We start from the raw sequence: 13,786 nt of genomic DNA, 5'->3' as shown, positions 1-13,786 counted from the left end.
CGACGCTGAGGGCAGCGTGTGGGTCGATGTGTCTTCACCTCTATTCATTTGCATATACATCATATTAACACATTTTGAAACTGCAGAATGACTCAGAAACACTCAGTGTTGTGCTTCCACCCTTTGTTGTGCGTACGCGATGATAAGCAGCCCACTGCCGCCCACAGTCCGCCCGGAATGATGCCACAGACATTCAGGTCATTGTGGTTTTACTGTGAACCATTCAAGGAAAAAAATCAACATTTTGCCTTCAGCTATCAGACTTATTAAACAGTCATGTAATGAAACTGTCAACCTAATGAAACTGTCAACAATTTGTCTATACTGCGTCCCCTACAGACATAAACATGGAGACTGAAATTATTACAATTCTGGTGAATTATCCAAAAGTTTCAACGTAAACAGCTGAATTGTTTTCTTGCATGGAGTCCAAGGAGAAAATCACCTTACAGTGCCCACTAGGTGCCCCCATTGATAGGATTTGGGCCTCATTTATTTGTACTTTAAAATGCAATAAGGAAATATCAAATACATATGCATAATATTTTCTTCTTTGATCAGCATTAATAACAGCATTAATTTGAAATATTTTTTTTAACATTATAAATGCTTTTAGTGTCATTTTTGATAAATGTAATGCATTTTGCTGAATAAAAGCGTTTATTTTTATTAACTCCCTTATAAATGTTCCTTGAGCAGCAAATCAGCATATTAGAATGATTTCTGAAGGATCATGTGACACTAATGATTCTGCAAATTCAGCTTTGCATCACAGGAATAAATTACATTTGAAAATATATTCAAATATTTTAACTTGTAATACTATTTCAAAATATTTTTGAACACAGATGCAGCCTTGGTGAGCAGAAGAGACTTCATATAACACTTAAAAATCTGAATGCTTTCAAACTTGCTACAAGTACTGCATATCATTTAATTTTTATTTTTTGTATGTGGGCTTTATTAGTGTTATTTACTATTTTATTATGTTTAGTTCATTCTGCGTACAGTTCACAATACAGTATTCACATTCTCCACAAGATGGCAGCATCACACTATACATGTGTCTATGTATTTTGTTTTAAACCCAAATGTGAATTTGTGTAATCATCTCTCTGTGACTGTAGAGGGCGAGAAACGCTACATTTTCTTCTGGTTGAGGCCTTTTTTTCAAGTTTAGAAGTTTCTAGAATGAATAGGCCTCAATGACTCATATCTTTTTTTTTTCTCTCTCTCTCTCTCTCAAGGGCAAGGCATATGGTCTAAAATAATTCCCATACAGAAAATAAAATTGTTCAGACACTGAACAAAATGGCTTTTTTGGATAGTCAAGAGAAAAATTTGTGCAGGATTGTATGCAAGGACTGTTGTAAAGCAAAACAGTGAAGTCCACTTTTTCAGAAAATCAAGAAGTAGCTTTCCCATTCGCAAGAAAAATAAAATAAAAATTCTGAAATGAAGATTTCTGAACCATGAGCCAAACCCAACCAACTGTTTGAGACTGACTCAATAACGTCATTTGTAATGCTTTATGGAAGTAGACGCAGTCATTTTGCAGTGCTTCATGAAAGAGCTACTTTAAAGGCCTACTGTTGCACTATTGTGGCACAAAAAAATACGATCTCAGACCAAAACAGTAAGCTGTTTTCATCTTTAGTGACTCCTTCCTAACGTTTACCACCATAAAGATTGCTTAACAGCTTAACATGCAATATCATTGCATCATGTATTTATTTATTTTTTTTAGAAATATGACAAATTTAATGTCTAAGTGAATCGCACTTGGTATTATATGTCTTTTTCCCAAAAGGACAGTATTGCATCCATGAAAATGTTTGGTATACATTTTTCCACTGAGGTCACAAACACACTGAAAGGTATATGAGATGTTGCATGAGAGAATAGAGAGCACAAATGACTTCTAGGCTTAGATTACTATTTATAAATGTCATGCAATGAATAAAAACATCATGTTAAAGTATTATCTTGCACTGTCAGTTAACTTAAGTTAAACTGTATTAAAACTGAAATCAAAATAGAAATATTTGCCATACAGATACAAATAAAAACATAAAATACAAAAACAAAAGCTAATTCAGAATAGTAATAAATACTATAATTGACAGTGGAGTGTTAAAAAGATATATTATGTTAGTACTAAGTTATGTTAGTAGTTAGTATATGAAAAACAGGTAAATACACAAATACTTACATGACAACAATAAACATTCACATCCTTACACTGAAATAAACGACATACAAAGTCAGAGAAAAACATACAACGCGAGTCATACAGTGAGTCATTGCAGGATGTGATGCATGGCAATCAAAAATGAAGCATGTTTGATTGAGCCAATGATGTGAGAGAATACTCGCATATATTAGCACGTCGTCCAATAGCTCGTTAGGTGGGCGTGTCCGAGCGCTTCTGCTCGGTGTTCTTCACTGAAAGCCTGAGCTTCTCTATCAGTAGGTGCGCAAAGTCTGGGAATTTACTGTGCCGTAGCTTCTAGAACTACAAGTGGTCTTCTAGTATTAATAAAAAAAATAAAGACATTAATCTGAATTAGCTCGACAGGATTGAGATGTTACAGTTTAGGGCTTCACTTGTGCTGAAGGAGTTGATTCAAACCAGCCCAAAGCGTTTGTTTTCTGACATTATAAGGCATAAGAAGACTTTACCAAACGCGTACATCTACAGCGCTGCTTACCCGCTTACAAAGACTGTGTGTAATGGAAGACCTTTCTTTCTGCCTTTAGCTGGTAGAAGAGTCCTGTGTACAAAGACCGAAGGATCGATTGACCCTCCAGAACCGGTGAAGAAAGATGAGTCCGTCCAGGAGGCGACGGCAGATAAGTACGAAATGTATTTATTTGTCATTTGGTCATGACGCATGAGATACTCAATGTTATTGATCTGAACTATATAGCATGTGTTTAGCACACGCGCCGAAATATCCTTGAATGGCTGACAACGTGGCGCTGTGTGTACACTTTTAACGCTCTAAGTGGGTGGAGAACATGTGTAGTAGTAACGTTAGTATACTTCATGTTAGGATAAAATGTTATCAGTTTGATAGGTTGAGGTCAAGTATATATTGTTTATTTCTGGAAATGGACACGCCCCATTACTGTGAAGGACAGTAGTGGTGTTTTTGACCGAGTCTGTTCAGATGAGTGACTCGATCCCCTTCACTTCCATGCACTGACTCGTATTTTCCGTTCACTCAAGTGTCCTCTTTTTTTGAAGCACGTGACTCCTGGGCTGCGTTTCAGTTCACTTTTTTATGCCCTTCTTCACTCGCTAACTTCCCTCCGTCTCGTGTACGTCATTGATTACGTTGCATGAGTGCCCACTGCTGGCAGAACCCTTGGAATTGACTGAATTTGAATATCTTAAAGGGTTAGTTCACCCAAAAATTTAAATGATGTCATTAATGACTCACCCTCATGTCGTTCCAAACCCGTGAGACCTCCGTTCATCTTCGGAACACACTTTAAGATGTTTTAGATTTAGTCCGAGAGCTTTCAGTCCCTCCATTGAAAATGTATGTACGGTATATAAAAATTACGATTTTATTCAGCATTTTCTTCTCTTCCGGGTCTGTTGTGAGTGCGTTACGAATTTGTTTGGTGCAGCATTCTATATGTATAAAGGTATGCTTGGGCTGTTATAAATGTACAAAAAAAATCATTCATATATTATAGAGTTGTTTGGGGTAGGGATAAATAAAAACCGATCTGCGATTATGTCATAGTCGTGTTGCATTGTGGTCTATGGAGCGGCCTGAAGTGTGCATATGAAGCAGACTTACTCCCTCAGTCAAAATCGAGGGGTCGAGGGCATTGCCTTGTCCAAATACCCACACTTGCGATCTTTGCACTTGATCACTTGACTACTTATATGACGTATTTCCTGTATTTGGCCCAAGTGTTCAAGTGAGTGTGTACAACTTTTCATTACCTGATGGAACACACTTTAATTTCTGGTGCTTCAAATTAAGTGATAAAAAGCAGTTGCAAATGATGTACAAAATAAATATAGGCTACTCACCTTTGCACCAATAAAACGTGTAGCACTTTGTTTTACTACCAAATTATATGTAATATCTAATTATTATTAATATTTAACTTACATTGGAAAAGTTTCCATGACCTTTCGCGATCTTGGCAAAAAGTCTTGCAATTTATTTCCGCAACATGATGCATGATGGAATACACTAGGCCTTGAATACCGCTCCAGAGTGGATTTAGTGTGCGTTAAGGGCATTTTTAAGATCTGGACAGTCTTGCGCACTTACTTCCTGTCACGTGCACGCGCTCTCAAGTGGCCAAGACCACAAGTGTGGGTATTTGGACAATGCATATGTCCATGTAAACTTCCTTCATCCAATTGACAAATTGGAACGCACTTCAAAATGGCAGCGGGGATTCCCCCAAGGGTACATGCTTAGGGAACTTTGCGTGTCTAAAAGTGAACTGGAATGCAGCCCTGTTCTTTCATCAAGAACCACCTATATACATCACGAGCCAATAGTATTAGAGTGTAGGCTGTTATAGAGTATTTCATTGGTTGAGCTTACTGAAGGGATACGACCCCTTCACGAGTTTTGATTCTAATCAAAACAGCTTGAACGACAGAATCAGGCGTCTCTTTTTGAACAAAATTAATGAACTAAGCATATCGTTCCTGAGTGAAGTAACCGAATGAAGCATCTCGGTTCTGAGCATTCTGAATTTCGTCAACCAATAGAATGAACTGGAGCATTTAATATGTAAAAGAAAAGTAATTAATTGGAACAACTCGTTCATGATCCATATTAAAGAACTGTGGTTTTTAGTTCGTAAATGAACTTGACTTCAAAGAGCTCAAGCGCTTAAAGCGACAGACTACAGAACTGTATCACACGCTTATAATAAACAACGTTTTCATGCATTGCTGTAGACATCAGTATAATTATCCTTAGGGTTGGGGATTGACACTAATTTCACGAAACAATTTTATTCCGATTCACACAGCTCTTATCTGATTGTAACTTTATATTCGTTTGGATATATCTTAACACACCTTCATTAATGTTTCCTTAATGGTTCATTAATGTTTATTTAATGCTATAGCTAGTAGTAAAGAGGAAAAGATGATGGCTCATTCATGCATGCTCTTGAACTGAGGAAGCTACAGCAACCTTCCACCACATTAAAGAGCATCAAAATGACATTAATTGATAAAATCGACGGAATTTAAAAGCTGACATTTCTTCAAGTATAAGAAGGCACAATGCATATTGTGTTTATTGCATGGGAGGCATGCTACAAATAATGTTTGGTCTAGGTATGTTCAGGCATCAACAGAAAGCAGTAAAGACTAAAAATGGAATTTAAGAAAATTGGTTCATCAAAATTAAAATGAATTGAATGAATTAAAAATGGCCCTAGTTATTGTTCCTAGTGTGAATGGGCCTTTAGTTTCCATAACAATTATCCATAACATAAGGCGTAACAATTATGAATGTGTTCCATACGTTATTGAATGTCTTAATTTATTTAGGCTACTTCTGTTTTATAGCTTGGTGAAAGTCATACTGAGGTGAGGTTATAATGATTGAATTTTGAACGCCTCAGTGTTTTTAACAATTGGTTGAGGGACTCGTTACTATCACCTGCTGCCATAATAATGTGATTTGCCAAAAGGGCCACTGAATTATTCAGTAAACTTTAGTATTGAACACGTGTAAAAGTTTTGTGTCACTGAGATGAATCAAAATGAAACTACTATTATTGTTTTCTTTATGGAAGTTTGAGACGGGAGTGGTGGTGGCGGCGGCTCTTATCAACTGCTAGATTATGACACTATTCATAAGGCAGCTGTGGAATGTCAATAATGCACTTCCGCAAACAGGCGGAGAGCACATAGGGAGATCATTAAAACTGTTTTCAAGGCAGCAGTTTTCTCCATATTTATAGATGTATATATGAAAGCTTTCAAAAAAATCCTCCCTGGCTGTGTAATCAATCTTTTCCTCACGCTCTTCTGTTTGCTCACGGTTCACACAGTGTGCGTGACTCATCACTCGTCTGTCCATATGGATTATTTATAAGATGATGCAGAAGGCCCGTGCTGTCCCTGCAGAGAGAGTTTAATCGAGAGCTTGATCGTCCTCTCATGAATGCCACTCTTGTCTCACGATGGGCAATATGACAGCCATTTTCCAGACAAAATGTCAAATTAAAAGTATTTTTCTGCTAGATTTGTGAGAAGTTTTCCTTACTGACTGCCTTTTACTTACTGTTAATGGTTGATTAACAGAAATCATTATAATGGCTGATAATGATAAGAAGAATGGTCATTTGAGAATGTAATCGTGATATAATACCTCCATATCACAGACTGTTTTAACTTGGCATGTCATGGCCTTGCAGTGTTTATTCTTCTCATTAAATGGGTGAGAAGCTGTGATCTGACACGTCGTCCAGTTTGAAACAATCAATTCTGCATTCCCATGGAAATTAGATATCGATTCTTGTGTTGTCATGGTGATATTCTGTTGAAAGAAGGTGAGGAGAGGTGAATGATCAGCTGCTGATGTTATGTGTGAATTTGAGGCCACTGGCTGGTCGTGAAGCTGTTCACAGACACATGCTGTCACAGACTCTGAGCTTCACAGTAGTGCTGTTTCCTTGACAACCAGACTTACAGGTTATCATGAAGGTGTGAGAGCGATGTTTGTGGAGGAATTGCTCTGATATAGACTCACTAATGTAGTGTTTATATTTAATGGCTAGAACTGATTTAAAATGATCAAAAGATGAAGTTCCTTTCATTTGTAAAGTATTTAGTTCATTGGATTATGCAAAAATAGACGATGCGTTACTGTATGGTTATCTAATATAAAAACTACATTGTGGTATCGTATGTGCAATTAGAGATGATTTTCTTCATACTGCACATCACTATTTTCAGCAAGGCCGTTCTGAAGGTCACTCACATTTCTCTTATCGATCTGTGGGACGTCAGTTCATCTCTTGGGGATCCCAGAAGGCCTTTCTGCTCTCCGTCTCTAATGGATTGGCTCTTGTGGATTGACGAACAATCCTTGTTTTATTTAGTTGAGCACTCTGTCATTATTTTTCAGCACTTTTTTTTTCTATTTCACTCAATTAATGTTAATGACTAGAGAGCATGAATGCTACATACTCTGGGAAGCATTCAAAGAGTCTGCAGTTCATCTAATTATTACAACATGTCACCATTGCAAGTTTTAGAGCAGCCCTGTTTCAAATCTAGTAAGATAGATAGGTTTAAGTGGACTAAACTGAAACATGTAAAATGTAGAAAGGATGAGTTTCTATTTAATGCCTCCACTCTTTGCAAAGCAATCCCATAATGCCCTATAAGCTCATATGTGTAAACGCATATGTGAACTATTTGAATAATATTTAAAATCTTGAAAAGTATCAATCAAATTAAAAATATTTTTCTCATTATTTGTGGGCAAATGTTTGTATTTTTACACTTATTAGAATATTATGCCTTTGTCTTAGCGACAAGCTGACGACAAAATCTGTAGTAAAGTCTTGAAGGTGCTTGTTGCCATGGAGGCAGTAGACATTAAGGCAGCTCACTAGGTTTTAGATCACAACCGTTAAAAGAACCCCATTCATCAATAATCAGCCATTTTTAATGACAGTCTAGCACATATGCAACTGTTAAACAATGAGTGTTTAATATGAAGTTCTGAAGAGATCAGTCTCAGTGTGTAACATGATGCATGGCTCTTTCAGCATGACACAGGCCAACTATCTCCAGGAGGCAGAAATAACTGAAATGCTGTCAGTGAAAATATCAGGCAGTGAGGGGTTATATCTGTTGACTCTGTGTCCTAAAAATAACAAAAATATGTATAAATGGATGATTGCTGTGCCCAAACATGTCATGTGTACCAGAAGTATGTAATCTGTGCTCTTGATCACTAAAGTACATTTTATCAGATATTTAACTGAAACTCTGTGTCGAATTTTTACTGTACTGGTCGAATTCTGATCATTTGTTGTTTGTTGATTCACTGCTGACAACTAACTTCCTGTCTAATGAGTAAAAATAGGTGAGCTCAGACTTTCTCCGATAGTTCAGCTAATTGTCTCCAAGGTGACAGAGAGTAATAAACTGACTGAGTGTACATTTCTGAGCAGTAACTGATTGTGTGGCATGTCTGTAGAAACTAATCCCTCAATCTCAAAAGTCAGTAAACAAATTGCTGGGATTTTCTTGCCAAAAGTGAACAAACATTAAGATATGAAACCTGCAATTAAAGCTATTATGTGACAGGTTGATCCTGTTAGCTTTTTCTGTCTGTCAGGCAGGTGCAGTAAAGTTATGTGACACCTGAAACCTGCAGAGACTGTTCTCCTGAGTAGCACGTGGTACAGAGGTACATGCTTTCTCACCCCTAGGGCCCCATAGAGGTGCAACAGAAGTTTCCACAGTCCTCTAGAGAGCTTCACATTGCGCTTGGCACAGGACTGTAACATTGCAATTTATTATTTTTTATTTTTTAATGATAAAGGCAGGAAATAAGTACAATAAAATAAATTCATATACTTGTGTCCAAATAAAATAGTCAATTCACAATGTTGCATTTTATATTTCTAGCAAAATCATTGTGAATTTATAGTGTATAATGGATACATCACCCAGATTTACGGTGTTGCAAGTATTTAGTTACATAAATGTTTTGTAAACAAATCTCTGTTAAAAATCTCAGTGCTAAATTCTCACCTCACCTACAGAGTCTGTCTCTGTATCCAGAATACATATTTCCACTTGGCACGGTTTAGAGCAGCATACCGCTGTGTCAGCAGTAGAAACTGTAGATTACAGTCTGTCCTGTCCATATCACCCACCTGCCCCATGCATTCTGACTTTTGTAACAAAGTATGTCCTAGCTCAGTATAGTTCAGCCCAAAATGAAAACTGTCATTTTGTCAAGGCTTATGGAACTCATAGAGATTATGATGAATTCACAGCAAGACCTTCTGCTTTAGAATCTTTGAATTTAAGTATCTATGTTCCCTGAGCGAGTTCACGAACAGGAAGAACAGAAGCCATATATAGCTTAAAGTGTCCATTAATACCACCAGGAGGTTTAACAAACTTACCCTGAGGGTCATAGAAGATCAATAAACAACTGTTAAGTTTGCACAGTGTGCGGTATACAGAATCAACTGCCATGTGACCAGTGATTCAATAAAAAACAGTTAGTTAGCCAGAGAGTGAATACATATTTTCAGTTTCACATGCCTCATCTATGGAGATACTTCCTCTCCTGTGTGTCTCAAATGAGACCAAGGCATGGTCAGTTATAGTGTCCAATGCACTTCTCATTTTTCCTTGTAAATGATGGCCTTTATGCCTGGAATCTGTTACTAGTGAGCATGTATCCGGTAGGCTTTGGTGGTACGGATGCAAGTTTTGGCTGGTTCCTTTAACCCATCACTGACCATTTATTAACTGGTAACAAACTTTAAATCAGACACCTCACCCAACAGACATGATCTAGGCTAAAGATGTTTTTATAAAAGACTTTTATAAAGAATATCTCTTTGTGTTTGAGACTTTAGTCTTTGTAACTTTAGGGAACTTATCTATTCACGAACAGCTTGTAACACTCCAAAGAGAAAGGAAAACTTGAAATCACATCATATGACCCCTTTTATTGTTCCTGTCTATTGAAAATGTATATGTACATTTACTGTACTTGATAAACGCATCAATTTAACAGGTGGATGTTTATTGTAAATAAATAAATAAATAATTGGGCTGCCATAAAATAAACCCACACTCCCTGCTGTCAGGTCACAGTGTCTGCACAGCCTGTGGTTTTTGGTTATGTGTTGGGCCCTGTCTTCTGAGGGCTGTCAGTGGTGTGTGAATAGGCATGCAATGTTTGTTTTATTTTTATTTATTTATTTAATGTTTATTTGACAGGGACAAATGCATAGAACATTGCTTTATAAAATACAAAGTAGATGCCATGCATACAGGTTTATAGCCATGACTAATTTGCAACCCCTGTCCCTGGTTAGGCTTGTAAATTTAAAACCGAAATTACAGAGTATTGAATTAAAAATTATAACTGTTAAAATACATATTATAAATACATCCCATACATAAAATAAGATATGGGCTTAAATAGATGTAGAAATCTCTATAAAACAGAATCTAGACACATTTATCAATACAAAAACACGAAAGTATGCATATGTCTGTGCATGCTAACATATGCAACTTTATGTTTATATGCATTGTGTTGTATCCTGTACAGTCAATGTTCACAGAGTTGTTTCAATTTCAGCCATTGCTTTAAATGTGTATTAAAAACCTTGAGTTCTGTCAGTGTTTTAATTTCTGATGGTAAGGCGTTCCACAATTTTATGACTCTTACTGAAAATGATGTCTGACCAAATGTTGTTCTACGTTTTGCGGCTATACAGTTTCCACTTGCTGTGCCTCTGGTTCTTATTCCACTCTTTTGTTTCAAAACTAGTTGACAGAATATTTCTGGTGCAAGGTTGTTCACACACTTAAAAAGTAGTTTTAGAAATGAATAATTTACAATACTGTCAAAACTCAAAACATTATGCTTCCTTAGAATGAGGCAATGGTGCCATCTTACAGGTTTCTGGTCCATTACTTTTAATGCCTGTTTATACAGTGACCTAAGGGATGTAATTGTTGTTTGATTGGCCTGACCCCAAACAGTAATGCAATACGATAGATGAGAAAATATCATAGAATGCATAAACTGTTGTGCTGCCTTAATGGGTATATATTGTCTTATTAATCGGAAGCAGTTTAAATTTGTTTTGACAGTTCTGCACAGTCTCTTTACATGACTATCAAACTTAAGATGAGAATCTAAAGTAACCCCTAGAAATTTAAATTCATGTACCTCATCTATCTCCTTCTCATCAATCTTTATTCTAAAATTTTCATTGACCTTTTTTTTTTTATTGAGAAGCACATAGAGACTGTCTTATCATAGTTCAGGGTCAGATGATTATTTCGGAGCCACTGTGATACACCATCCAGTTCTTTTGAAAGCATCTCAGCTGCAATCTGAGGGTTTTTTGCTGAGACATATATAATTGTGTCATCTGCATACATTTGGAATTTAACTCTTTTGCAACTGTCTGGAAGATCATTTATATATAAACTAAAGTCTGCAGAAGTGCGATGAGGCTCTCTGAGAATCCCTGAAATCTTATGATCACAGATATACTGCAGAGATGGAGAAACAAGTGATGAAAGAAGAAGAGAATGGGCCAGAGTCAGACAGATGCACTGTTTTATAACACCATAGACCTTTACTGCTAAATAGATCCCAAAGATCCAGCACCGATGATTCACCCATTTCTCTTTTCAGGGATCTTTGGCTTTCGTTAGACAGAACTAGAGACCTCCTGTTTCTGCTGCAAGCTGATACTGCAATTCTGATGAGCACCCAATTGATTTTCTATCAAATAACACAGATTGTTGACCATTTACTTTGTGTCCTCACTTCAAATGAAATTAAATTTATTTTTGTTCAGCCCTGTGTCTGTGTAGTATAGATGCTGAATCAGTTTAATTGTAAAAACAGATAGTTAGGGGTTTGCATAATGACTTGTTGAGCTGTCTGTGGGTTACATTGTCAGATCTTTCTGTTTGTAACTTATGTTTTTAGTCTGTTCCTCTTTTTCATGCACTTAATATTGTTTTCTTATGGGAATATTTTGGGTGCATTTTGTGGGAAATATCGATCAGCCCTGAACATAGTGTCAGCTCATCCGTCATTTTGTAGGCTCGGGCAGTAAACATTAAAATACTTAATAAACTGAAAGCAAATACTTGTTGGCATCATGGGACTAGTGTAATAGTCTCTGTGGTTATATCAGATCTTTTTTGTTTTGATGTAATGGTCATGTAGAGCAGGTTAACCATGAATTTTGAAATGATAGACTGAAAAATATCATATGTCATAACTTTCTGGAAAGTGCTGTCAACATAACCAGAAGTTCAAACACTTAAGAAAGAAAAAGTAGTCCCACCAAAGAAAAGATGATTTATAGCTGTATAGTTCAACTAATTAAACTGTTTTTACTGAATTATTCCTAGTGAGTTGTTTACTCTATCAGTCTATCAATGATTTTTTTTGTTGTTGTTGAATTTTTTTATCATTATTTTTTTTTTTTTTTTTTTTTTTTGATGTAGCAGCATAATCAACAGTACATTATTTCAAAACAGATGTAGTTACATTCTTCTCTGGCATTAATTTTTTACATTATACAAAACAAAATAAAATCAAATAAAAATTAAATAATAATATTAATAAAAATAATATTTTTTACAATTTGGGGGAGGTCAGATATATACTTAATAATCAAACTCCATAATAAATAATGTTAAGTGTTTGTTCTTGGTCTATGATCGAGACAGTGGAAAAGGTCCGCTGGTTTCCGATGTAGAAAATGTTATAAGGGAGATTTTAATAACATTTTTCATTCAGAAGGGAAGGGTCATTTGTTTTATACATCCACAAAGTCTGGCTGTAATGGCCTTACATATTCTACCCACTTGGACCAGACTTTTCTGAACATATTCTTCTCAAGATGAAGGGAAAAAGTACACTCTAAAAAATGCTGGGTTAAATACAACCCAGTGCTGGGTAAAATATGGACAAACCCAGCAACTGGGTTGTTTTGGCCCAGCGGTTGTGTTAAATATTTAACCCAACCTTCTGAGTAGTAACCCAACCGCTGGGTCAAAACAACCCAATTGCTGGGTTTGTCCATATTTTACCCAGCACTGGGTTGTATTTTACCCAGCAGAGTGTTATCTTTTCAATAACATAATTTACTGTATCCATCCATTCTTGTATGCTGGGCTTTGCATGTTTGTTTGTTTTTTACCAGCAGATGTTAAAGTGCCAAATTCAGGCCATCTTGTCTGGAAATCAGCATTTCCTAAATATAATGTGGTCCAAAGGCAGTGTAGTGTTAAAAATGCTTTCCACTGCTTTATGAAGCTCTGCCCAGAAAGGTTTTATCACTGGGCACTCCCAAAATATATGAAAAGGAAACGAAAGGACGTGATGTGTGGCCAAGTGTGGTGTCCCATACTCAGAATTTGTGCTCTGCATTTAACCCATCCAAGTGCACACACACAGCGGTGAGTAGTGAACACACACCTGGAGCAGTGGGCAGCCAATGCTGTGGTGCCTGGAGAGCAGTTGGGGCTGCAGTGCCTTGCTCAAGGGTCTCACCTCAGGTGGAGAGAGTGCTGGATATTCACCGTTCGGGTTACAAGTCTGACTCTATCCATTAGGCCACGAGCCTGAAACCAACACTGTCTCCAATATTTGGTGTCCCCTCCCTCAATATGTGCTTTCTATTTCAGTGTAATAAAAAATCTGATAAGGCACTTCCACCCATATGTGAGAGTTAGTACATTTCCATGGGAATTTACATACATCAAGCCACTCCTCATTCGATATCAAAGAATTAACTTTTGCCCATTTTTCTTTAATGAAATGAAATGAATATTTAATACATTAAACATCATGAAAGATTATTGATTATGTTTGTTCAATTTTAAGTTTGTCATAATTGATTTGACTGATCTGTTTATTGTATGTTTCTCATTCATTCTGCATGTTTTTCTCTCCCTCATTGCTCTGCCTGCTGTTTGTTTGTGTGTAAGTACGATTTGAATTGTCACTTCCAGTCTTTCACCTCTATCTGTCTCAAC

At 36.6% G+C, this 13,786-nt stretch overlaps 1 protein-coding gene across 4 annotated transcripts in view; it reads left to right on the top strand.

Moving 5' to 3' along the window:
* Window positions 1-2,448: 2,448 nt before the first annotated feature.
* The window catches only part of LOC109044954 (glutaminase kidney isoform, mitochondrial-like), a 37,182-nt gene continuing 25,844 nt past the window's right edge, over window positions 2,449-13,786 (top strand). For 2 of the 4 annotated variants that reach the window (XM_042730484.1, XM_042730486.1), the window contains exon 1: window positions 2,449-2,857. In XM_042730484.1, the coding sequence (XP_042586418.1) occupies window positions 2,586-2,857 (272 nt within the window). In that variant the 5' untranslated portion in view covers window positions 2,449-2,585. The remainder of the gene's footprint in view (window positions 2,858-13,786) is intronic. The other 2 variants (XM_042730483.1, XM_042730485.1) reach the window with 1 other exon arrangement.

Source organism: Cyprinus carpio, chromosome B9 (assembly GCF_018340385.1).
Source record: "Cyprinus carpio isolate SPL01 chromosome B9, ASM1834038v1, whole genome shotgun sequence".
Classification (NCBI taxonomy): Eukaryota; Metazoa; Chordata; class Actinopteri; order Cypriniformes; family Cyprinidae; genus Cyprinus; species Cyprinus carpio.
The sequence above is the reverse complement of the archived record's forward strand: the minus strand, read 5'-3'. Positions and strand labels throughout refer to the sequence as shown.